Raw genomic sequence first — 24,448 nt, 5'->3', positions numbered from 1 at the left:
GATGCGTCGTTTCATAAATATCCCCAACATCCTTAGGAATTCTCACCAATTAAAAAAAATTGTCCTACTTCTTGGGCTCAGCGAGCATAACGAGCACTCGCATGACATTCGCCTCACGCCTGATGAGAGATCTCTGCGTTAACCTGCTTTGAACTGCGCTTGATGGCCGACTTTTCCCCTAATTGATTATATTTACCATTGAATGATCGTGTCAACCGTCCCCAGTCTGACGATCCTTTGCTCGGATTTATGCCCAATTACGTTTCCACGCTTTGTGTGTGGAAATGTGCATAATGCTCTGCAGATTTGTCAGCTTTATGTTACCAGCCAAAAACCATGGCCGAATAGAAAACGGCTGCTTTCAAGATTTCCATTTACCCGATCTGAATGATTTCACTTTGGTCGATGTTCCTGACCTTGGCAATACGATACCTATCTATTCACACTTGTGCTGCTTTTGTCATAGCTGTTGTTCAGCTGTCCATTTAATTTGCTCCCCTCGCACACATCATGTTCTGGTGCATCGTCCTGTGCGGCGATTCATTAGGTCTCTTTCCATTCCCTTTTGAACAGAGAACATGCCTTTCATCTATTTATTTCAAACACCTCTTCATACAGCACATGTAAACATGTTTAAATAGGCACATAACAATAACAATTCCGGTACCATACAGCAACAACAAACAGCACATGTTAATGGCCCTGCAGGCTTGCAACACTGGAATACAAAATGTCCAGGGTACGGACAATTAACAATATCTGACGCTTACATCAGACCGGTACAAAAGGCGAAGTCATGACTCGTGATACCACCACGGGCCTATGACGTGATTCATCAGTTCGCTGGGATCATTATTGGTCTACTGCATCCCAGTTAAGTGCTGAGTCTTTTCTACTGCTCCTCTGCGTCATCATCCCCCTGCTGGTCGCCCCTAAACCGCCTCCGGCGCCGGAACGACGGCCCACCCCGACGGAACGGGCGTCGGCGACCGGACGGCGGCTGCGAGCGCGTGCGGCTAGCGCTCTGGGTACCCGCCTCCTCGTCTTCCTCCTCCGCCTCCGGCTCCTCCTTCTTCAGCGCGGCCGGCTTCTTCCTGCGGATCAGCTTCTTGCGCCGGATGCGGATGGTCCTGGGCGTGGTCTGTCCGATGACGGCGGTACCGGTGGACTGAGCTGCGACTTCGCCGCTCTTTTCGGGAGCCTCGGTGGTGGTAAAGTACCTCCGCCGGCCCTGGTAGCGCCGCTGGCCGCGGGCCCGCACACCCTTACGCTGGCCCCAGCGCTGACCTCGCTGGGAGACCCGTGGTGTGGTGCTCACTGTAGCCGGGGTTGTCTCGGGCGTCGGCGCGTCGGTGGATTCCACCTCCGGCTGGCTGGTGGGGGTAGTTTCCTCAGCTTCAGTGGAAAGTGGTTCTACCGGGGTGTCAGTGTTGGCGGTAGGTCTCAGCTGGGCAGCGTTAGTGAACGGCTTCCGCGGCTTCACAGGCTGCTGCTTGAACCCGACTTTGAAAACGGGGGTGTTGGTTTCCTTCTTGCTGAAGGGCGTCCGTGCAGCGCTGGGCCTGAACCTGCGCCGACTGCCGGGCCTCCTGCCGCGGGACGGCCGGCGGACGTTGAACGGACTGGTGGTAGGGGAAGGTGTGACAGGAGTGGCAGACGTCGCCTCAACAGAGGATGTCTCCGTCACCGCCGGAACCTCGTCTGTAACGGTTGCCTGCAGAGTGATGCTGGGGAAGGACGTGCTCACTGCTCCCTGAGGCTGACTGGCGGGGGTCAGGCTGGGAGAGAAGCCGCCCTCCCACTCGTTTTTGCTATCCAGAGAGTTGTCCGAGCTGCTGATCGTCGGGATGGTTGCTGCTAGCTCGAGACTGGCTGGAGCCGTGGTGGTAGTGGTCTGGGACAGGGAGATCGTCGGCGTTGGAGAGGGTTTCGTCGCAGGCGCTGGTGAGTTGGTGACGGTGGTGGCGACTGCTCCAACGTTAGCCTTGTTCTCAGAAGATGAGTTGTCCTCGGAGCTGAAGACGGTGTTGGACTGGTCGCCTCCGCGGGTCACCGACAGGGTGCCCTTATCGTCGTCCGTTGCGGCGGAGAAGCTCCAGCTGATGGGACGGTGCGCGAACCGCCAGCCGGTGGACGTCGTCGCCCGGAAGGCGGTGGGAGTCGGACGGGGGCGGCTGAACGTTGAAGACGTCGTCAGCGGACGGCTGAAGACCGTGGGGCTCGGCTGTGAGCGGCTGAATGCTGCGGGAGTGGGACTGGACAGACTGAAGGAGAGCGTCGGCTGCACGAAACTGGTCGTTGTGGTTGACTGCGGGCTCCTGAGAGTGGTTGACGTCGGCTGGGGACTGAACGTCGCTGGGGGCAGGCTGCTGACGGGGACAAACGATGACCGTGTCGACGTGGCCTGTGCGATCTGCAGCGTCCTGGTCGGTGAGATGGTGAACGTGCTGCCTCGGAACACCCTGGTGGTGGCCGCAGAGCTGCCGCTCGGTGAAGTGGTGGCGGAGGTGACTCCCACCGACACGGTGGAGGTGATGGATGTGACCCGGAGTGGCAGCGCCTGCGTCGTGGTGGGGCTCAGTACTGTGCGGGTGGTCGCCGTCGAGGACACGCTAACGATAGAGACCGCCGTGGCAGAAGCCGGCCCGCGGCGACGGGCCTGCTCACGCGCCTTCATACGTGCAGAGAGGTTGGCCAGGGCGCTGCTGACAGGGCCGCTGAGACCTGATGGAAGTGTTGTGGCTGCGGGGCTGCTGGTGGGAACACGAACCACGTTCGGGTTACGTGGCTGTATGTTTGCGTTGACGACAGGCCTTCGTCTTCCAGAAAACTTAACCCTCTCGGAAGAGGTGGTCTGGTTTGGTTTACTGAGGATGGCTCGCCCCCGGCCGGGTCTCCGAACTCCATTTTTGCTCTCTGACTTCTTCTCTTCCTCCTCTTCCGCTGTGGCCACCACGCCGCTGGTAACACTGCTAGACGCGCTGATGTCGGCGTCGTCTTCTTCGTCCGCTGCTCTGTCGTCTTCAGCCACGGAGAGCAGCACCTGAGCCACGGTTGGTGCTCCAGACGATCCGGAGCTGTAGAGGTCCAGTAAGCCGGCATCGGAGGATGGCTGAGAGCCGCCACCGCCGCGGCCCGTGTTGATGTGGATGGGCGGGTTGATGACGCCGCTAGCGGTAGCGGCGCGCGGTGGCGGCAGGTAGAGGCCATTGTTGGCGTTGGTGTCACTCAGAGCAGCGCTGACGTCGATCGGCAGACGGCCCACCGGCTGAGGAGCGCCGATCGGCCGTGGCTGCGACAGTGACTGGCCGGCAAAACCAGAGCTGCCGGAGACCGGCCGTGCGTCGGATAGAACATTTCCAGTGAGGCCAATAGGACTGGGAACTGGTCTGGCGTTAGAGAGCGAGTCTCCTGTTAGAGCGAGAGTGCTGGGGATCTCCTTGGGCTCTGACAGGGACTGCCCGACGAAACCCAGACTGTTGGGCACAGGTACCGGATCGGACAGAGAAACCGTAGGGCCCGACTGGGAGACGAACTGTCCTCCGACCGGTCGGCTCGCGCTCAGGCTGTGAGTCGGGGCGTCGTTCATTGGCTGCCATCCGTCTTCGTCCACCAAGACGACTTCGTCGCTGCTGCCGACGGGAGCGGGTACGCGGTTGGCGGCCGCCGAGCCGGCGCTGCCGTAGAGCGGCGCCCCGTCGCTGTCAGCGGCTACTGGCTCGGCCGCGGGCTGCGTATACTCGTAGGCCGGTCCGCCCAGCAGGTCGGCCACCGTCTGTGACTGCAGCAGTGGGGAGCCGGCTCCGTCGGCGGCGGTCTGGCTGGTAACGGGACCGGCAGTCTCCCTCACCGGTCCGAGGTTCGCAGACTCGACTGGTCGGACAATCTCGTTGGCAGAGCTGAGCTGACTGTTGAACTTGGGCTGCCGGTTGAAGCCCTGCGGCTGGCTCGGTCGGGATACCTCCCGCAGGGGACCAAGGTTGTTGGAGACGATGCCAGCCTGCTGGGAGAAGACGGGACCGGACACCTCGCGGATGGCTCCCAGTGAGCTGGAGTGGCCGATCTCGGAGGAGCCGACCTGCACGGACGGTGAGCGGACCGGTCCGAGACTGAAGCTGGTCTGGTCCTGCTGGAACTGAGTGCCAAACGGCGGGGACGGGCTCGGGTGTGCAGGGGGAGGCGGCGAGCTGAACTGGCTATGGAACTGCGGTGGCGGCTTAGAGGAGAACTGAGACGGCGGTGGTGGCGAGGGAGGAAACTGCGGGTTTACCTGGACATCGTCCCGGAAAATTGGCGGGATCTGGGGAGCCTGATGACTTATACTGGGAACGAATCCGCCCTGAGGGGCCGGTGGCCGGCCTCCGGAGAACTGCGGCGTCGGGACTGGGTGAACGGGACCGACGTCGTGCTGCGGCCGGCCGCTGTCCTGGTGGGGTCGGCCGACGGGTGGCGGGTGGACCGGGCCAGGCCCTCCGCCGTGGTGACCTCTGACCTCTCCTGCTGATTCAATCACGGGGCCGGGCAGAGAGATGGCGTTCTTGGGCGGACCGAACCCGGAGTGCTGGTCGTCGGCGAAGGCGGCGTGAGGCGCCGGGTGCCTGGGGGCGTCATGGCCATGCACGGGTGCTGGGTGAACCGGGGCGCCCTTAGGCTGGGGATGTCTGGGAATGCCGTGGCCGGGCACCGGAGCAGGGTGGACTGGAACGGGGTGAACCGGAGCGGGATGAACCGGAGCGGGATGAACAGGTGCGGGGTGAACCGGGGCGGGATGAACCGGTGCGGGGTGAATCGGAGCAGGGTGAGCCGGAGCGCCGTAGTGAGACGGGCCCTGCACGGGTGCTGGGTACTTTCCGTGACCGTGCCCTCCCGAGTGTCCCCCTCCATAGTGAGACGGGCCCTTCAGGGCAGCTGGGTACTTTCCTCCGCCGCCGCCGGCTCCGCCGTGACCGTGTCCTCCTCCGTAGTGAGAGGGGCCTTTAATTGCCGCGGGGTACTTGCCGTGACCTCCCGGGCGTCCTCCTCCGTAATGAGACGAGCCCTTAACGGGCGCCGGGTACCCTCCTCCGTGGCCGCGTCCTTTCGGGTGTCCTCCGAAACCTGGTCCTTTCGGGTGCCCTCCGAATCCGATTCCGCCTGGGCGTCCTCCGCCGTGACCATGTCCTTTCGGGCGTCCTCCAAAGCCGTGTCCTCCCGGACGTCCTCCTAGACCGAATCCTCCCGGGCGCCCTCCGGGTCCATGTCCTGGACGTCCCTTTCCGTGGCCGCGCCCTCCCGGACGCCCTCCTCCGTAGTGAGAGGGGCCTTTAATTGCCGCGGGGTACTTGCCGTGACCTCCCGGACCCCCTCCGTAGTGAGAGGGGCCTTTAATTGCCGCGGGGTACTTGCCGTGTCCTCCGGCTCCGTGCGCGCCGAGACCAATTCCACCCTGCGGCTGGCCGCCGTAGTGAGATCCCGGCACTGGGCCCGGGTACCCGCCGTGGCTGGCGGGCCTCGGGCGCGGCCCAAACCCGTGCTGACGACCGTGAGCCTGTCCGTGTCCTTTGCCGCCGCTGCGCTCCTGCGGCCCGGCTGGAGCGCCTCCGCCCACCCTGGTAAAGCCTTCCTCGTCGTTTCTAGAGAGCATGAGGCCGCCTCCCAGGGCAGCAGAGTCTTCCCGCCGCAAGAAGTCCACGCCCGGCAGGTTTTGGTAGGCGTAGTAGGCGGCGGCGAGTCCGAGCGTGCGGTCCGTCTTGCGGTCCTCGCGGGCGACCGGAGCGGCCGCGGGCATGTCTGCCAGCGCCGAGGCGTCCCAGCCCACCAGCATGCGGTCCATTTTGGAGTCGCTGGGCAGAGAGGTGTCGGCGGCGGACGGCTCGGCCGCCGCGCAGGCGGCCACCAGCCCCGCCGCTATCAGGGCGGCCAGGCTCCTCTGCGGGCAGACACAATGCTTCATCAGCAATCAGTCATTGCGGCAAATGGAGACGATGATAGATAGAAGAAACCTATTGCGTGACTGTTCATATGACACAGTACATATATTATGCTATGTAATGTAATGTCAGATAGTTAAGACATCGCCTAATTTCTCGTCCCCCTATATATTTCTTATTCTTATTTTATCTTTTGTGTTTTGAGTGTCTGTCCAAACTTAGCCATCATTGCCCGAACATTCTGGTGTGAGCTCTTGGAACAATTGCATTAGCTATGACAAACCTTCACAGAGTACCTAAAGCTAATGTTTTAATCAATTACAAGCTTAACGAGGTCTGGTTAAAACGACTACAATCAATCGTTCGCAGTATGTTTAAAAGCACTACTAAACGCTACATGCAGTTATGCTACTCTGCACTTCATTACAATGAGTCGAAATTTAATTGTTAACCTCATACATTATCGAATTAGTCACGTTAGATTCCTATAGGCACACAGTTGTCAATAATTATCCTTCCAACCGGCAACTGCCTTCTTATCTGCAGTAGGAAGAAATGCACATGAAGCACTATCGAAGCACACGGCCTTCGCACGAGCTGTGGCAGCCCTCGGCAGCTGTGTGTCACCAGTCTCCACCCGCACACTCCCTCGGCGGCACTGCGGTGGTCACCTTGGTCATGGTGCGGCCTCTCGGCACTCGCTGCCGGTGGCGCTCCGCTGGCAGCTCTGTCCGTTTGTCTCGCTCTCGGCTCCGGTCGCCGCCGGGCTCACTCACACACTGACTGGAGATGCGTCCGGCGCCGGCCATAAATGTACCCTCGCCGCCGGCCGGCGTCGTGCAGTGGCCCTTCCGGTTTTGGCCACGGGAGCGGGGCGGTTTCTCTGCGGCACCGTCAGCGCCCCCCGTCGCGAAAGTGAGCGTCCGCCCGTCACCGCGGCCTCCTTTCGGCCGCTCAAGATCCAGTTTGGCGCGAGCAGGCTCAGATACGCGATTTTTTACCAGATACCGGAGCGGGGGGGATGAAGCATTCTCGAGTCTGAATAAAAACGGCTCGTGCAGGCACCGCCGGCAGCGAGCCCGGTGAGAGTGAAAGTCTCACGGCGGCCACCCGCCAACTCGAACCGGGAAGGACAATAACTGAAACGCCGTTTGACATATTGGAAGAGCAAACTGATCGCGATCCTGACGACATATTACCATGAATTTCTGGCGGGCTGCCGGCACCCCGGCACTATCTGCTCCTGGGGCCCGGCTGTAGATATATTTAGCAATATGATGCACTGCAAGAGAATTTCATATTGGTAGAAATTGTTTCCATCTTGTTTATACGTGTGAAACAAATGTTTGGGGTGGTTGATCATTTTGGCACGGCCATGACGCTAATCTGAGGCTTTAGTTTTAGTGCGAGTTGTATCCTTTGTTGTAGTTACGTTGGTCATTCTGGTGATGACCGATTTCGCATTCAACACAGTTGAATGCAATGGGAACTTTTATTTCTCACGTTTTCTCACATTGGAGATAAAAATAATATTTGCCCTCAAAATTTTCACTCGACGATTCTTGTAACACAGCGTCCGGTAAAAGAGCAGTGATAGCATCACGAGATCTCACCCAAGACTGAGCCTGACACTTAGCAGGTATGCAACATAACTGTTATATGTACATAGGTATATGAGAGGTCGAAAATCACCCCGAGGAGGATGGAACTGCAGCGCGACCAACAATTCTTCCGTGGCAACGAGAAGTACCCCTGGGTGAAAGAGGAGTCATCGGATGACAATGCCCACTTAAATCCCATTAAAAACCTGCGTGAGATCCTCCAGCAAAACCTGTGGGAGGATCGACAACAACATGTGGGCGATATCGGCACTAAAACTTAAATATAAATGCATCATTCCAGGTCACCTAACGTCATCATTTAGCAAAAAAAGGATGTTATAAATGCAGCGATTGAATGAGGCGCCTAATGCATCGTCGATTTCACATACAAACTAGGGTGGTTGCAACGACCCTAAGGTGGTTGCAACGACCCTAGGGTCGTTGCAAACTAACGGATTTCTCATACTTTCTGTAACACATATAAAGATGACTTGTGGAGGCTTCAGACAACGTCAAAACTTATGTTGCGCCTTAAAAATGTAACTGCGAGTCAAGCTGGAAATGGAAGCATCCACTCGCCCTTCAATAGCCCTATCCCAGTACCCAAAGCGTTGGGCGTGAAGTCCACATAGAGCCCGGTAATTGGAATGAGTTATTGCCCCGATGGGATTATAAGGCGATGAGTTATTGTCCCAAAGATATTAGGTATACAGTTTCTTCATTGTCCACTGATGTTTGTCGTTTTGACAAGAAAAGGTGAAGCGAGTAGCAAGCATTGGAGATAAAAACCCATTCAAAAGCCGATATGTAAGAAATTTGAAGCGTCGCCCACGGCCCACTCTCTTTCATACATATTCTGGCTTTACTGACGAATAGACAATCCAGACCAGTTTGAAGGCAGGCTAATGCAACTGGTCAGAGTTCGTCAATCCCTGCGTGCACTGAAACACGCGGAACCAGTTCCTTCCGGAAATGTGAAGGGTGCTTTGGCTTAATTCTGCGGACCTTGCATTCCATTACAGCCGATTGACCACTTTCCCTTGCTGGTGCCAGATGAGCCGGTATACGGCAGGGCATTGTCTGTACGTCTGTCTGTGCTCTCTTCTTGTCTTTTCTACACCAGATTACATGTATTTCCCTACTGATTTCATAAGCAGCCTTGTCCAGATTATGTAACCGTTTACCCCAAACATTTGTCTCCACTGCAAATGATCAGACTCGGCTGTTTTCACTCTAGTCTTTTACTGTTGTACTTTATCAACCAAAAGCGGCCGTGTAAAAAATCCGCCAAATTGTAGGTATGCTTTGTAATTTATAAGGCACGGTCTGTGCTATGTTTTACCTATGTACTGCTGACTGCTAGTTATCAGAAAAGTATCTACTTGTGACGTTAGAGTCGCACCACACAGTAGCGGCGGAACACCTTCAAAGGGGGGGGGGGGGCACTGCCAACTTTTGGTCCCATTCTTTTCATGCAACGCCCATAGGGGTGATGTTAAAATGCATAGGCGTAGGAACAGGGGGGGCCGGGGGGGCCATGGCCCCCCCACTTTTCAGACATTTTTCAAAGTAAAATCTTTATTTTTGATTCAAATACAAAACTAAGAGCAGGAAATCGTTCAGCAAGGTGAGATGAGCACAAAACTGCAAAGAATTTCTTCATAGGGGTATTGGGGCTCCCACAAAGTGACATTGAAGTTTCGCTGGCCCCCCCACTTTTCGTGAGGTTCCTACGCCCATGTTAAAATGCCAAAATCAAAGGGGGGCACGGCGCCCCGGTGCCCTCTCCGTTCCGCCGCCTATGGCACCACAAACTCTTTCTAGTGCTCTCAGCCGCATTGTTTGCGATGTCTGATCAGTGAGATTGTTATTTGCTTTGCTCAGCTAATTATTTCGTTCCGTCACGCAATGCCCGATAGTTGGTGTTCTTTTTTCTGTGAGCGTCCGGGATGGCCGGATGTGGTAACGGGATCGCGTGAAGTTCGAAACCCGGAGCGCCGACCCGATGGCGTAACCTTACCCAATTCTTACTTACCTATGCCTCTACTGGATAAAATATTTAGAAATCGAGCTGCGAGGGCACTGAAGAATGCTCTGTTGTCCTGCTGCGCACAGACAATGTAGCAATTTTTATAAGGCACCTAGGGATTACGCTACATTTATCAGTGCGATTTGAGTTTTTTTTCGAATGATTAATGAAATTTTTAGAACAGACAGTGAATGGAATATCGGGATGATTTCGAATTATAGATTGACCAATTGGATATTAATTTATACGATAACTGGCTCATCCGGATGAAATATGCTGTTTTGCTTTCGTTTGCGGATGAGATACATAAGCACGTGTGGAAAAGAAAAACGAGTCCCTATTGTCACCACATAATCATCACTGTACCTAAATCTATTGCAGACATTCCTTGGCATTTATTCGGGCGTTGTTGGAGATTTCACTTCCACACATTTTCTCGATTAAATTAGATATTCCTCTCCATGTATTGTTTCCGCTGGTCCAAGAAGTGATCAGCTAAATGAGAAATTTTGCCAGTGGTCCTTGACGGGTGGCATTTCAAAGACCGGAAAAGGTAACAAGTTTATGGTTGTACCAGAACACGCGGTTTCCTCTTGTCGCGATGAGTCGGGACGGGACGGGACGGTCCCTATATCGTGTGACGGTCTGAGCCGGCGCGGCGGCGGGTGACTGCTGATCTGCACAAGAGGGACTAGGGAGCACCGGCTGCTCGCTGCTCAGCCAGTGATCAAGGAGCCGGTCTTCCTCGATTGGTTGTGCTGCCATCGAGCTCGGAAGTGGAAGGCCAGTCTGATCCAGACCATTATTCAGACCGATAACATTATCTTGTGCAGTCGGTTACTGTTGTATTCTTACGAGGCCTTGGAAATGGGTTTACGGTAGGCATTTCTTCGATCAGATCAACAAGCTGAACCTATTACTTATATCGAAGAAAGATCTAGTGAGATAATGGCAATGAGCCTGAACATTTTTTCTCGAATTTTAAATAGCATCTTTATTTTTAAGGAACGCTCCGAAACACGGGCGTAGGAACGTCATGAAAAGTGGGTGGGCCACTCTGTCAAGGGGCCTCCTTTTCCAGGGGGCCTCCTATTTTCAGGGGCCTCCAACTTTTGCCTCGTCCTGCTGGCTGCTTTCAAGTATGACCTCCAAATCTAGCTTCTGAGATCGGGCAGATGTACCCAGGGGCGTAACCGCTTAAGCGAACAGTGCGGAAAGTCCGCACCATTTTTAAAACTTATTCCCCCTCCGATTTTTTTAGAATCTATTTGCCGCAAACGGCGCATGACCCCTGAAAACCCTTACACAAATGTCTTCCTCGTTTCCCAGGTGCCCCCATTAGCTTCATAGGCGCCCTCTTTGGCATATAAGCGCCCTATGCATAGTCATCAGAGACATCCCTATAGGTCCCACAGTCGCCCCGTTGTCGCATACAATGTGCGCTTGTCATAGGCGTCTCTCTTTTATGGACACTTGAAGGCGCCTCTCTTTGCCATGCCGGCGCCCCTGTTTCTTATGAATGCACCCCCATGGCATTGATCAATTGCAATTTGCAGACCTCTATTGTATGTGGACGCCCATATATGTATGCCTCAGAGGCGCCCCTCTTTCGCATTGAGGCGCCCCTATGGGCTTCATAGGCGCCCCTCTATTACACGTAGGTGCCCTACTGTCTCAGAACCGCTCCCCTTTGGCATGCAGACACCCATCTTTCGTACGGAGGAGCCGCTGTGGTTCTTCGAGAGGGCATGGTGCTCCCAGACGCAGATGGCGCTCTCGGAGTCGACAGTGTGGGACCTTCAGTCGCTGATGGGTGCCCGCCAGATGTGGACCCTCGGAGATGCCGGTATGGGGCCCTCAGAGATGCCGGTGCCCGGTATGTGGCCCTTAGAGACACCGGTGTGGAACCCTCAGATACTTCAATGTGAAGCCCTTACAATTGCTGGTGTGGACTCTATGAATGCGCTGGCTTAAATCTCTCAGAGGCCGGTACATGGACATAAGAGCTCAGTGAGAGCTTGTGTGGTGCCTTCAGTGGCCTTGTGGAGCCGTTAGACATCAACATGGCGTTCTCAGGAGCCGGTGAGTCCTCAGAGTCACCGGTGTGGGGCCTTCAGAGCTCCGAGATACTGGTGTGGGGCCCTCAGAGGTGTCGGTGTGGGTCCTTCAGATGTACCTATAGAGCCTTGAGATGCGCAGGTGTGGCGACCCACAGAGGAGCCGGTGTGGGGCCCCCAGAGCCACCAATATAGGGCCCTAAGAGACACTATGTAGTATGACCCTCAAAGGCGCCGCTGTGTGGCGCTCATAAACACTGGTGTGAAGCCATCACAGGCGTGAGGCGGGTGGAGCCGTTAGAGGCCGGAAAGGGCCCTTAGATGCCTACAAGGAGCCTTCAGAAGCCGGCGTGGCACCCTTATGGGCATAAGCGTGTCTACTTAGGAGCCCTTGAGGTGCTCTCATGAGCTCTGTGGGGCCCTACCGAGCCGAAAGATGGCCACGGCCAGTTGCCGCCGCAATGCTCTTCGGACTATCATTCTCAGGGGCCTCATCTGCCTAGTTTGAATAGAAGAGCCTCTCAGACCATCCGTCTCATGGGCCTTCTCTGGCTAGTATAAATGGAAGGGCCTGTTAGACCATCAATCCTAGGGGCCTCCTCTGGTTAGTATAAATAGAAGAGCCTCTCAGACCATTAATCTCAGGGGGCTCCTGTGGACAGTATAAATAAAAGGGCCTCTCAGGCCATCAGTCTCGGGGGCCTCCCTAGAAAAGTGTAAATGTGGATAGAGGGCCCCCTCAGATTCATTAGGAGTGGACCTCTCTGACTATCAGTCTCAGGGGCCTCTTGTGGCCGGTATGAATATAAGAGCCTCTCAAACCATCTGTCTCAGGGGCCTCTTTTGACTAGTGTGGATATACATAGGGACCTCCCAGACCACCGGTTTCAGGGGCCTCCAGTGGCCAGTTATATGAACAGAAGGGCCTCACAGCCATCAGCCTCGGGGGCCTCTTCTGACTGGTGTGAATATGAGGGCCTCTCATACCATCAGTCTCAGGGGCCTCCTCTCCCTAGTGTGAATATAAGGGCTTCCCAGGCCATCACTCTCAGGGGACTCTTCTGACTGGTGCCGGATTGAGGGACCTCCCAGACCGAAAGTTTTGGGGGTCCCCTGTGGTCAGTATGAATAGAAGGGCCTCTCAGTCTATCAGTCTCATGGGCCTCTTCTGCCTGGTGTGCTTATAAGGGCCTCTCAGGTCATCAGTCTCAGGGGCCTCCTCTGACTAAAGTGTAGATGGATAGGCCTCCCAGACCATCAGTCTCAGGGGCCTCTTCTGACTATTGAGGATAGAGGGGCCTCCTCTGACTAGTGAGGGTAGGGGGCCTCGGCTAGACCGCCAGTGCCAGGGGCCTATTCTGACTAGTGTGGATGGAGGGGCCTCCCAGACCACCAGTCTCAGACCTCTGACTAGTGTGGATAGAGGGGCCTCCCAGACCGCCAGTGTCAGGGGCCTCCCCAGATGCAGTGGATATTGGGGCCTCCTCAGATCCACTAGGGTCTCTCAGGCCATCAGTCTCAGGGACTTCGACTGACAAGTATGAACAGAGGGCCTCCTTGGATCCATCACGGCCCCTTGGAGTCCGTGGGGATTCGTGGAACTTATTTTTACCGAGTTTGTTTATTCTGGAAGGCGACGACGTCCTCTCAAATCGAGACGAGGGGCCTCGAGTAAAAAGTGGGTGGGCCAAAACACATGGTTGGCCCCCCCACCTCGAAAAGTGGGTGGGCACTTGCCCACCTGGCCCCCCCTGTTCCTACGCCTATGCTCCGAAACTTTGAGATGCTGTCCTTTATAACCACCGATCGATTCGCCTCTTTGATTTTGTGCCATATAGATAAAACATGCCGAAAGATAATTTTGGCATATTCTGTTCTCCGAAACATTACCAATACACAACAAAGCGTAATGTGATGTGATTATGCTGTTTTGAGGTAACAAGACGAGCCTGTACTGACGTATCACGGGCCGAGGAGACGACTGACCCTATCTCTTACCGGCGCGGCCGGCGGCGGTCACACCGCGCGGTTTCGAGCGCCGTCCATTCTGAGGGACCGCCCAAACACCCGTGTGGAGCGGCCTATGATCGGCAGCGTGCTAACTTTTGGAAGCAGCGAAGGGGAAGTTCACAGTGTCTGCGTAACCCGTGCTCCGGTCCCGGTAACGGAGGATTTAGGTACCGGTAAAACGTAGCTTTTACTTTCTGAGGGCTCAAACTTGCGCGGACTTGAGTCCAGCTTTAGTTTTCACCTATCGCATCAGCTGGCAGAGATCGGCTCGTCCAATTTTAACACAGAGCTGGAACATTGCATGATTGCTGAACACCTGGTGGCATCCATGTTTTTTTTTTTTTTGTTAACAGGGAAGAACATCGCTAAAGTGATGTTCTATTATTGTAGCTATATATCCGCATCGCACCGGAAAAATAGGTACATGTATAGATCATACTATGCTTAATGTCCGGAGGACCAACAATATTCAGAGTGCAGAGTTTTAACGATGAAGTCGAAGAGTTGGTTGCTCAATGATAAGGTGTAATATGTTGTTTTAAAGTCATTTTTTTTCCCAGGAAATTAGCTATGTATAGTTACTTTTCGGATTATTCTCTGGGATAAAAATATCTAACTCACAAGTCCGTATATTTCGGATGATGTTGCTCACCCTTGGCTCATATATATGTAATTGTTTTTATTTTGTCCAGTGACCAAGGGTGAGCAACATCATCCGAAATATATGGACTTGTGAGTTAGATATTATTATCCCAGAGAATAATCCGAAAAGTAACTATACATGATCAAGGTGTAATCACAAAAGATAATTTTAAAAAAGAAATCTGATATCCGATACAATGAAAAGCCTTTCGGATTATTCTGTGGAATAAAAGAGTTATGCGAAGGTTTATTAGTTTCATTATTTCATTGATTCATGGACTGGTTCATTACTCCATTGAATTCAATTTATAAGGTACCTACCATGGATGAGATAATGAGTGTTATATCATCCATGGTACCTACCATTGAAAAAAATCAGGACATCAGAAAATGTTTCAGATTCCTCTTATTAAGCCGCTGTTACACCGACTGTTTTCCGAGCCGATTGGAATGTCGCCTGGCCGGCGGTCTCGGCGCAGTCGTCTCGTTGACGGTGCAGTCTGCCGTGCCACTTACATCGTTTCTCCCGGCAGCTCTGTGCAGCTCGGGGACCGGTCGGCGCGGGGCGGGGCGGCGGGTCACGGGAGCCGGTGTAGGAGGCCGCGCCCCGTGTCACATGGCGGCACGTGCCACCGGACATGGGACCGGAGTGTCCGGTCCTCCGGAGCCGGCCACTTCCCACCGGACCGGACCGGCTGCATTTCGGCTCATGAGAGCAGAGCTGCAGCGGCCGGACTCCCAGCTTATTGACAGTTTATACGTCCATCAAGACATGGTTTTAATGGAAAAGTGAAACTACGAGCATGCCTTGATACCAGTAACACACCAAGTCATTTCAAAATCATATTAAGGCCTTTCCAACCACTAAGTGAAAAGAAACATTCGGTTTTGTTGACACCCTTCTCAGTTCACGAGTTAAGCCTAACCTTTTCAAGAGACGGTTATCAGGTGAATGTCAGTTGGATATCTTCCACTTTTGATCTGATTATACCGACAATTATTACGCAGTACTGCATATGTATGATCTACAGACCGAATTCAAGTGCCACCTCATCTTTATCATCACATACAGAAAATTGACGCGATTACATCAAAATATCAAGTCCTTAACTGCATCGCCTTGGCTGTTGCATCCTATTGGGAAGGCTCTGGCCCTGCAGACACGGTAATGACCAATAAAAAACGAGCGTTTGGCCACAGGAGCATTACGTAATAGCCATGCTTGGTATTTAGAGCTTTCACGGTCGCTGACAGTGCCAGCAAAGGTCTGAACGCAGATTTCCCCACACGACAGAGTGATGTGTGCTGCCATGGGTGGAGAACCTACCCCGGCCACCCCGGCCGTGGCCGGGGTAACTTTCAGCCGACCCCGGCGCGGCCGGGGTAACTTTTTCCACTTTTGTAAATCCTAAAAGCTGTCTCCATACGAAAAAACTGCCATCTATAAAAGTGTCTCTCATTATTCTTATCTACCTTGAAAAGTTCTTGAAAATTTACTTTATTTTCATTTTGGAGCTTGATGTTTTTAAGTCTTTTCATCGCGGAGCCCGACATGTTTCATCAAACAGAAGTAAATCATATTTAAGGGCCGTGTAATATCAGTGAGATAGAAGGACGAGCTGCTGGGGCTCAAGGCTCCTCCAAGGCCGCCAGGGTGGTGGCCTAATCGTAACACGTTGAGTCGAGAGGTGGGCTTTTCACACTCCTTCTAACTCGGCTGCTGGGCTACGAGGCGAGAAGCGGAACGACGTTTGAAAGAGCGACAAACGTGACTAGAGAAATCTGGTCATGTTTTAGGCAAGCTCAATTATAAAATCATCATAGATCATCAAAAGCCAAATTTCTCTGATTTTAGCGTTCTCCGACAACTTTTCTCACAGTTCATGAACATAACGGAGCTTAAACACTGCAAACAAAACATTCGATTACTCGTTTAAGGCTCGGTTGCGAATAATATTTCAGGTGCGAGCTCAAATCAATAAGAGGGTCAAAACGGTCAAATTTGACATTTTGTTTTGTGGGGGAGGTTGCAAGTTCCACGGAATAAGCTTTGCAAAGGGCATGATGGCATTTTTAGCACGATCATCCAGCAAATTTGACCTGATGACCTGACCTAGCACTAGGTGACATGCGTCCGAAATTTTAAGGCGTGTTGCAAAATTGTTGTAACAATTACGAAATCTTCCGCACCTGCGTGCAGCAGTTTCCCCTAAAAACGTACGCAGACATCCATTATTCTATGCCACAGAATAGGGGTTTGTTGATAACCGTTGACAAATATTTGAGCATCATCGTCTTTCTGACTTTCGGTCGCCGGCCGGGGTAACTTTTTCAAACATTCTCCACCCGTGTGTGCTGCACAACAGCGCTGACATAATCGACATACACTCGTATGGCGAAGATTATATATTACTGACCGGGCCGACGAAATTATTTGGAAACGAGGTTTGCAAAATTGACGTAGGCCCGAGTGCGAAGCACGAGGGCCGGAGTCAAATTTTGCAAGCCGAGTTTCCAAATAATTTCGTACGGCTGAGGTCAGTAAGATTTTTCCTACATGCCGCATACCTGCTAGGTTAGTTTCGACAGGTTTTGGTGACACTTTTATGCAATTGTTTTGTCCATATTTTCCTAACAATGATTGCACTACTGCTGTGGATAAAGCCTTAACCCGCGCACCGACGGGGGGGGATATCCGCCCCCCCTGAGGTTTTTCGCGAATAGCGGGAAAACCGCGGCGCGTAGCGCCGCGAAATTTGGTATGACTATTCCCTTATCAATTTTACACATGGTGTGCAAGTTTGAACCTCCTACCTTTCAAGGTCAGGTCACCAGGTCACTTTGAATGACCCAACCTCAAGTCACTTTTTTGCAACTTTGTCACCGTGCCAGAGCTACAGTAGATGTCGGAGGCCTTTGAAAGTCGCAGGATGTTATTAGGTCATTAGTAGCTACAATTTGTATATCTCGGAATTTTGATATCGGTGACCTAAGGTCAGGTCAATTTCGCGACCTCCCCATTATAAGTCAATGGGGGAAAAACCAACTCCCTGTTTTTACCACTAAAACGGGTCGGAATGGCCCCATATACCATACATGACTTTATATACGATCAACCTTCACTACCTTGAGGTCTGTTTTGCTGTTGGGCAGCTGTGAGGTCATGTGAGGTCATCAAAGGTCACCAAAGGTTTTTGGCCAATAACTCCGTACAGGAACAAGATACAGACGCGTGGATGGTCTCATTGTGTTCAGCTCGTCAAGACGCATCGAATGATATGCATGATGACCTCGAGGTCACGTGACCTGAGGTCAACCTTTGACCTTGACCTTTCGAGGTCAACATATATATCATTCGATGCGGATTGACGAGAGGATCACGATGATGCCCTTAGTTTGTTCCTATCTTGACTAATTCGAAAGTTATTCGAGAAAAACTCTCTCTATATCTAGCGCCGCCATTTTGACTTTTTCGACCCCTGTGACGTCATCTTTGACCTGACCTGAAAATGACCTTTGTAAAAATTGTAGATCTTGACCGTGCGTATCCGATGCCGTTTACCGCTTGTCGCTATCTTGCTTCGTTCTCGAGATCTCAGGGGGGGGGGGCGGTCATCCGCCCCCCCCCCCCCCGTCGGTACTAAGTTGGCGCAGACCCCCGTCGGTGCGCGGGTTAAAGGAAATTTATAGAAGAAAATGCATCAAAATACCTTACTTCAAAAAGAATCACGTCTGAAAATATCATCTCAGAATGGCACAACAAATGGATATCCAAGAAACATAATACTTGAATGATTTGCCAGACATAACAACAAGAAGAAGGTATAATATTCCTAGTGATTAAACGCGAATTTTCCCAGTGCTCTTGCAAGAATCTTTGCTTTATTTATTTAATCGTACTTTGCTGATATGCCCTATGGCTAAACGTTCGTTAAATACATTATATTTTCCATGTTTAACATGTTTGTTTCGAGGAAAGGACTACAACTGCCAAATAAAAACGCATTAACTCAGGCCCAAGGCATCAGTGGACCACTGGACATATCAAACGAAGATGAGACAACAAGCGATAACGGATTTCGATTAGTAGGTGCATTCTTACCATAATTTCGGCTTTGTAACCAATACAAAATATTTCAAAACCCTTGATAAGCAGAGCAGATATTTACCAAAAAATATTAGTTTTCTAATTTTACGCGGCAAATATCATGCAATAATGATGTCAATTATACATTCCCTGTCAATTATACCTCCTCTCGACTAATGCGATAAACTGTAGTTTAGAGGTCATTGCCCTGGGCAGTAAACTCGGGCAGTAAACTTTTGTTTCCTGCCCGGCCTATCAAATAACATGGCATTTTGACACCGACAGTTTCTTGGTCATAGTTTTACTGCCCGGCTCGTGCTGTGCTTAAGACATACCCCGGCATGTAGGAAAAAACAAATTTAGACGTTACCCTGTCGGCCGTTTACTATTCCGCACGACAGCAGGAGATGTTGCTTATTATATCTATGCGCACATCGGCTTGTGCGCCCTTTATGTAGGTATGTCGGCACTTGGCTGCGAAATCAGAAGGTAGGCAATGAGCATAGAAATCTTAGCCTTGATGAACTTTATTTATATTAAATTCAGGCTGGTTTCACAGTGTGGCGAGGCCAGAAACGTGTCGCTGTCAGACATTGTCGACATGTCTGCGACTGGATCCTGACCGAAGTGTCTGCTCATGCGTGTCCCCGCTCCGTAAGGGAGAGCCTCCGGGTGCACAAAGGGCGGCTTGGGGCACATCATGCTCACATTGATAAGCCGTGCAGTTGGGTCATCGACGCTTACGGAAGCCGATAGTGCAGCCGAAAAGTTTTTGAGCGTGGAGGAGGAATTCTGATGCCTTACCTGCACATTGGTTGAACCCTGATTCCTGAACCTCGACTTTCTACGTGATTGGTGGATCCCAATGGTTGTATTGAATGCTCTGCTCTGCGGGGCCTTTCCCGAGCACTTTATTGCGAACTTTTTCTACAAAAGTTGTTAAGCTTCTATGCGAGAAAAACAACAACATTTTTATCAACTTTGGATCCTGCCGGAGAGCCAAGAAGCAAATGTCTCAAATGTCGGATGCCCTCTATTTCCACGTGTACTTTTTACAGTGGTGAAAGCACAGCTAGGTATGTATAGAGATTTGGAGGCGGGGCGGGAAGTCACGTCCTCAGAGATGTCCCCCAGACATGGTCTCTGGGTCATGCTGGACAATGAGCGTGACAGCCCCTAGCCACGCCATCCTCATAACTAGTGAATTTGCTCTACCAAAGCTACAGCTTGTACGGTCTCGGCCTCGAGACTCAGTACCAGTGTTCGCCACGGGCCGCAAAATCTCAGTCCAGCCCAGCCCAGGCCCATGGGTTCACAGCCCGGCCCAGCCCGAGCCCATTCCTGGTAAAAGCGTCAAAGCCCAGCCCGGCCCAGCCCGTCAAAAATGAAGTCTCAGTAGCGAACCCCTGACTCCACTTTATAGTTCTTGGCCCAGCCCATCCACAGCCCATCGATCCTTCATATTTGAGGGCCCAGCCCAGCCCATGGCCCATTGGGCTGGCCCGGCCCATGGCGAACACTGCTCATTGCTTCAGTACCTCAACACTCGAAGACTCAACGAGAAAGACTTGCCCCATGTATGTATGTATGTATGTATGTATGTATGTATGTATGTATGTATGTATGTATGTATGTATGTATGCATGTATGTATGTATGTATGTATGTATGTATGTATGTATGTATGTATGTATGTGTGCATGTATGTGTGCATGTATGTATGTATGTGTTGACATCAATAGCCTCCCACAAGGTAGGTAAGTAATTTGCATGCCCGCTCCCCGCAACGTCCGAGACCACCTTTCAGGGTCCGCCAATGATTTCCTATAACTTAGTTTTTTCAAAAGGTGTTTGGCTCCAAGTACGTTTTTTTCAACTAAGCACGCGTTTTAGCCAGCGAAACCGGCAAAACTGAACCTGAGAAAATCAAACGTTGCCTAATTTTAACCTTGATGTTAACCCTCGCCCATGTAACCCCCCCCCCCCCTGAGGTTTTTCTTAGCTGCACGCCGAACCGTTTCAGATAGCCTGCTCAAATTTTCAGTACCTTTTGGGGCATCCTTTGCGCAACTTTTGGTAATTTTTTTTTGTCAAGGTCATGTCAGGTCACGGAGTTATGACGTCATAAAGGGAACAACCTCCGGCCAGATTTACGCTAAATTGGAGATTGCTTCACATTGGTATAAATGCCGACTGACCTGATGGATTGTTTTATAATCACAACTGGCTGATTTGACATTGGCACAATGTCCGTTGACATTTTGAAGGTTACTAAAGGTCAAGGTAAGGTCAGTGACCTCGGTTGACCTGTAATGACTTTTTGCACTTGTATGCCTTTTCGGGGTATTTTAATGCCCTGAATTCGAATTTGCTATCCATTTCAGGCATCGTCGGTTGTTTCTTGTAGTTCATTTTGGGTCAGGGTCAGGTCAGTGACGTCACACGCCTGACGTGACCCAATGCACAAATGACCTTGCAGACTTCCGATGCTCCCAGCGCATCATTTTTAGAGTTATGACATCGAAATACACACCAAACGATAGAGAATTGATCAAGGATCACGATAGTGAAGGTTGCAAGTCGATATCTCTTACCGTTTTGCCGCAATCGGCGCGGAAATCTGAAAACGTTAGATTTTTCCGAAAATTTGACCTTTGACCGGTCATAAGTAGGTCAAATGTTGACCTAGGACCAAAAAATATACCACCAATCGCGAGATCTCGTTGAGAGCAATCCGTGGGTTTTTCCGCTAAGCTCTACGACGCTCCGTTTTCAAACGCCAGGGGGGGGGGTCGCACCAACCCCCCCCCCCCCTGCATGGGCGAAGGTGGCAAAACACCGTTTACGGGCGAGGGTTAACATGTGAATTATTCCCGATAAATTCCATACGTGCGTTTTGGAGCTACATAGTCATTATGTTCAACTGTTGTCTGTTGTGTCTTATATTCTACTGTAGGTAGGTATGTTGTATTTGGTCTCTCGAAAAGACGCATAATAAATTGAAGATTGATTAATTCACGATTCATTGACTGAATGGAACAATGGTGATGTCATGCTGTGGAACTTGCAGTACAATGCCATGTATAGTTCTACAGTATAACTACCATGGACTGAACCGCTCACTCGATTCGGACTGCACGATAACTGTGTGAAAAGAAGTTTTCCCAAAATTTGTTCGGACACTTTGTGCTTGCTTTGTGCCTTAACCCTCGCCCGTATTGGTGTTTTTTCCAGCCGCGAACGTATACGGGGAGGGTCCGTTGGACCCCCCCCCCCTGTTGCTGTTTCTCGCCTGATCGAGCTAGAGCTTTGCGGAAAAATGAGCGTGCTGCCCGTGACGAGAGGAAGCCGATGATACCCAATTTTAACCTTCCAGGCGGTAGGGGGGGGGGGGCATTTTTTGCCTCCCCTTAAGTTTTTTTTCGAGATATCTCCAGAACCGCTGCGCCGATCTTCATCAAACTTTCAGTATCCTCTCGTAAATAGCTTTTGCACATTGACAAAAAATTTCCAAAGATTATGATATGTTGGCCTCTAATGACGTCACAGTGACGTCATTCTGCCATTTTCAACCCAAAAAAGGTTTCGCGGGAAGAGCTATCAGGCCTACAGCTTTAGAGATACCAAAAAAAAAATAGACATAAAAGGTGCAGAATTAACTACAATACTGCTATCTCGGATTGTTGAAATTGTTGGTTGAATATAATAGCCGAAAAATCCAAAAAGTGTTTTGAATTTCGAAAAAAAACGGAATATAAGTGATAGCACCTACTAACTACCTACCGCCTTCTATCCACATACCAACTTTGAGATCGATACCTCCTTTTTGGCCAAGTTAAGCGAAAAAACTGTTTAAAATTGATGACGTCAAATTTTCAAACTCAATTTTTAGCAATTCTAGACCTCGTAGCGCAATACAAAGACCACCATTAGACTACCCGTGACGAGCTGCATCGAATCAATACCAATTTTATGCATAACCATCAACTTTAAACTTTGACCTTTTTTGACCTGACCTTGACCTGACCTCCACCAGAAAATGACATAAACCGTGCCTGATGGTCTTATAACTAACACCATTGAGTTGGAAATGAAAAATTGGCCATAAAACATGCATCGCATAATAAGTTGGCTTCATGTGCTGACTTGGTAACCTAACCTGTGACCTGAACTGGTATTATCAGTGACCTCTTATAGCAACATATGTACTAGGCATCTAACGCCCTATCGCTGATTTGCGTTTTACTCAAAATGCGTTTTACTCGGTGTTATAGCGCATTCCCTAGAAGACCCGTGAACGGTAAAACATTTTATCTTTGACCTGACCTGTGACGTCATCGGTGACCCTGAGGTCAATGAAATTGTTTCTCTCGACAAATTTTACAGGGCTATCGAACGCCGTTTGAATTTTACGGATCCGTCCAGTAGTTTTGGAGATACGGGGTGTAGCCGCCACGGCCTCAGCCGTGGGCCAAACCGAGCGCCCTCGTAGTCACACACGCTGTGCCGTCAACTGGACCTCTATTCGTCTGCATCAGCTCTCGAGGCAGTCCGAAACTGTCCGTTACTGCCCGGACACAAACACACAGACAATGCACCGGTCAGTACACAATCACGTCCACAACCGACATGTCCGAACAAAACGACATATTGTGAGCCGTGCATTGAACATTACATGAAATAAATATTGCTGCAATTCTAGAACCAAAATTACTATTAGCGCTATCATTTACTCGATTAATTAACACTTAACAATTCGGGCAACTTCGTACAGTAATTCAGACGCAACGTTTGACATACCGGCTGTTCACGTCTCCGGCGCTCAACAAGTCGATCTCATCACGAAGATCGCTCCGTCCACACAGTCCGTCACGGGGGAACCCACAGCCACAGCTCGGCCGCCAAACATCCCCGGACTCACGAGCAGCCCGACTCCGCGGTGCTCACTCTGCCTAGCGAAAGTAAACACGTACATAAATCAAACTCGAACAAACAACTATATTACGTTAATGAATCGATCAGCATGTTTATAGCAATATCAAGAAAGAACAAAGTATAATTCAAATACAAAATCCACTTACATTTCGCGCAGCTCCAGCTCACACGTCCGCCCCTCAGCACACCGGGCACAAAACAACGCCCTCTACTCGGCCCGCACAAGGGTCACGCTCGGTCACGTGACCGCGGCCAGCTGCCACATCGGCACTCGCCCGACTCAGCTAGAGGTGCAAGTCCGACTCAGCTAGAGCTGCTGACGTGTGGCATCAAAGGAAGGGTGAGGGATTCAATGCGGACCGCGGGCGCCATTAACACGGGGGGGGGGGGCAAAAAAGTGCCCCCCCCCACACACACACACACTGCGCGGAAGGTGGCCGGGAGGCCCACCGCCTGCCAGGCTAAGGTCCTTAGTCATTGGCTAACTTTCCAGGTCGGGTCAATGACCCAAAAGTAGGGGAAATCGGGACCCTTTAGAACGCCGTAAAGAGTAGCTGCAATGAGGTTTTTCGGGGTGCTGATCACGAATATCATGTTAGCGTTGATCACAGATGATGTCTTCATGCATTTAGGCCAGGTCGGGTCAGGGCAGGTCAGGTCAACCAGTAGAAATCCTGCCGAGTACCTAAGTATTTGTAGTAGGTGTCAACCGCCTTTGACAGCTTCGTAGCATGTTACGAAGGCACAAAAACTACTTCCTAAACCCAAGGTAGATACGTTTTTCGGCTACTAGTCGTTTATTGTTTAACAATAAACGACTAGTAGCCGAAAAACGTACCTACCTTGAATTAAGATGTCTAGTCGTAAAAGCTTGAAATCATATGTTACTTCGTAAATGTTCATATGGTTGCTAACTTCGAATTCAGCTCCAAAAACTAGCCTAGAAACATGTAAAACTCGAAAAAGTGAACCGAGGTCGTCAAAGGTCAATGACCTGACCTGACCTTCAGCTGACCTTGACACCCACCCTAATGGACCAGCATCATACATACTTTGCATCATACCACTTGTTTGAACGCTTGAAACCACGAAAAGATCGCAAACGCGCGGCTCATGCGAGCTGACATACGCCGAATCGCGATTCCCGCCAAACATGGTCTCGAAAAGTAGGACTCACAG

The 24,448-nt window shown here is 51.3% G+C and overlaps 1 protein-coding gene across 4 annotated transcripts; it reads right to left on the bottom strand.

Moving 5' to 3' along the window:
* Nucleotides 1-579: 579 nt before the first annotated feature.
* Nucleotides 580-23,639, bottom strand: LOC122387538 (mucin-5AC-like). 4 transcript variants are annotated; one of them, XM_043377808.1, is made up of 3 exons: nt 23,416-23,639; nt 23,135-23,286; nt 580-5,908 (listed from the first exon to the last, which is right to left on the bottom strand). In XM_043377808.1, the coding sequence occupies exon 3, from the start codon at nt 5,810-5,812 to the stop codon at nt 893-895; it is 4,920 nt and encodes a 1,639-aa protein (XP_043233743.1). In that variant the 5' UTR covers nt 5,813-5,908; nt 23,135-23,286; nt 23,416-23,639; the 3' UTR covers nt 580-892. The 4 variants fall into 4 exon arrangements, 3 of the variants coding, with proteins under 3 accessions (XP_043233743.1, XP_043233744.1, XP_043233742.1); XM_043377809.1 differs by lacking the exon at nt 23,135-23,286; XM_043377807.1 differs by lacking the exons at nt 23,135-23,286; nt 23,416-23,639 and adding an exon at nt 6,581-6,733.
* Nucleotides 23,640-24,448: the final 809 nt, after the last annotated feature.

The sequence above is a fragment of the Amphibalanus amphitrite genome, unplaced genomic scaffold (genome assembly GCF_019059575.1).
Source record: "Amphibalanus amphitrite isolate SeventyFive unplaced genomic scaffold, NRLGWU_Aamphi_draft 000289F_arrow, whole genome shotgun sequence".
In the NCBI taxonomy this organism is placed as follows: Eukaryota; Metazoa; Arthropoda; class Thecostraca; order Balanomorpha; family Balanidae; genus Amphibalanus; species Amphibalanus amphitrite.
The sequence above is the reverse complement of the archived record's forward strand: the minus strand, read 5'-3'. Positions and strand labels throughout refer to the sequence as shown.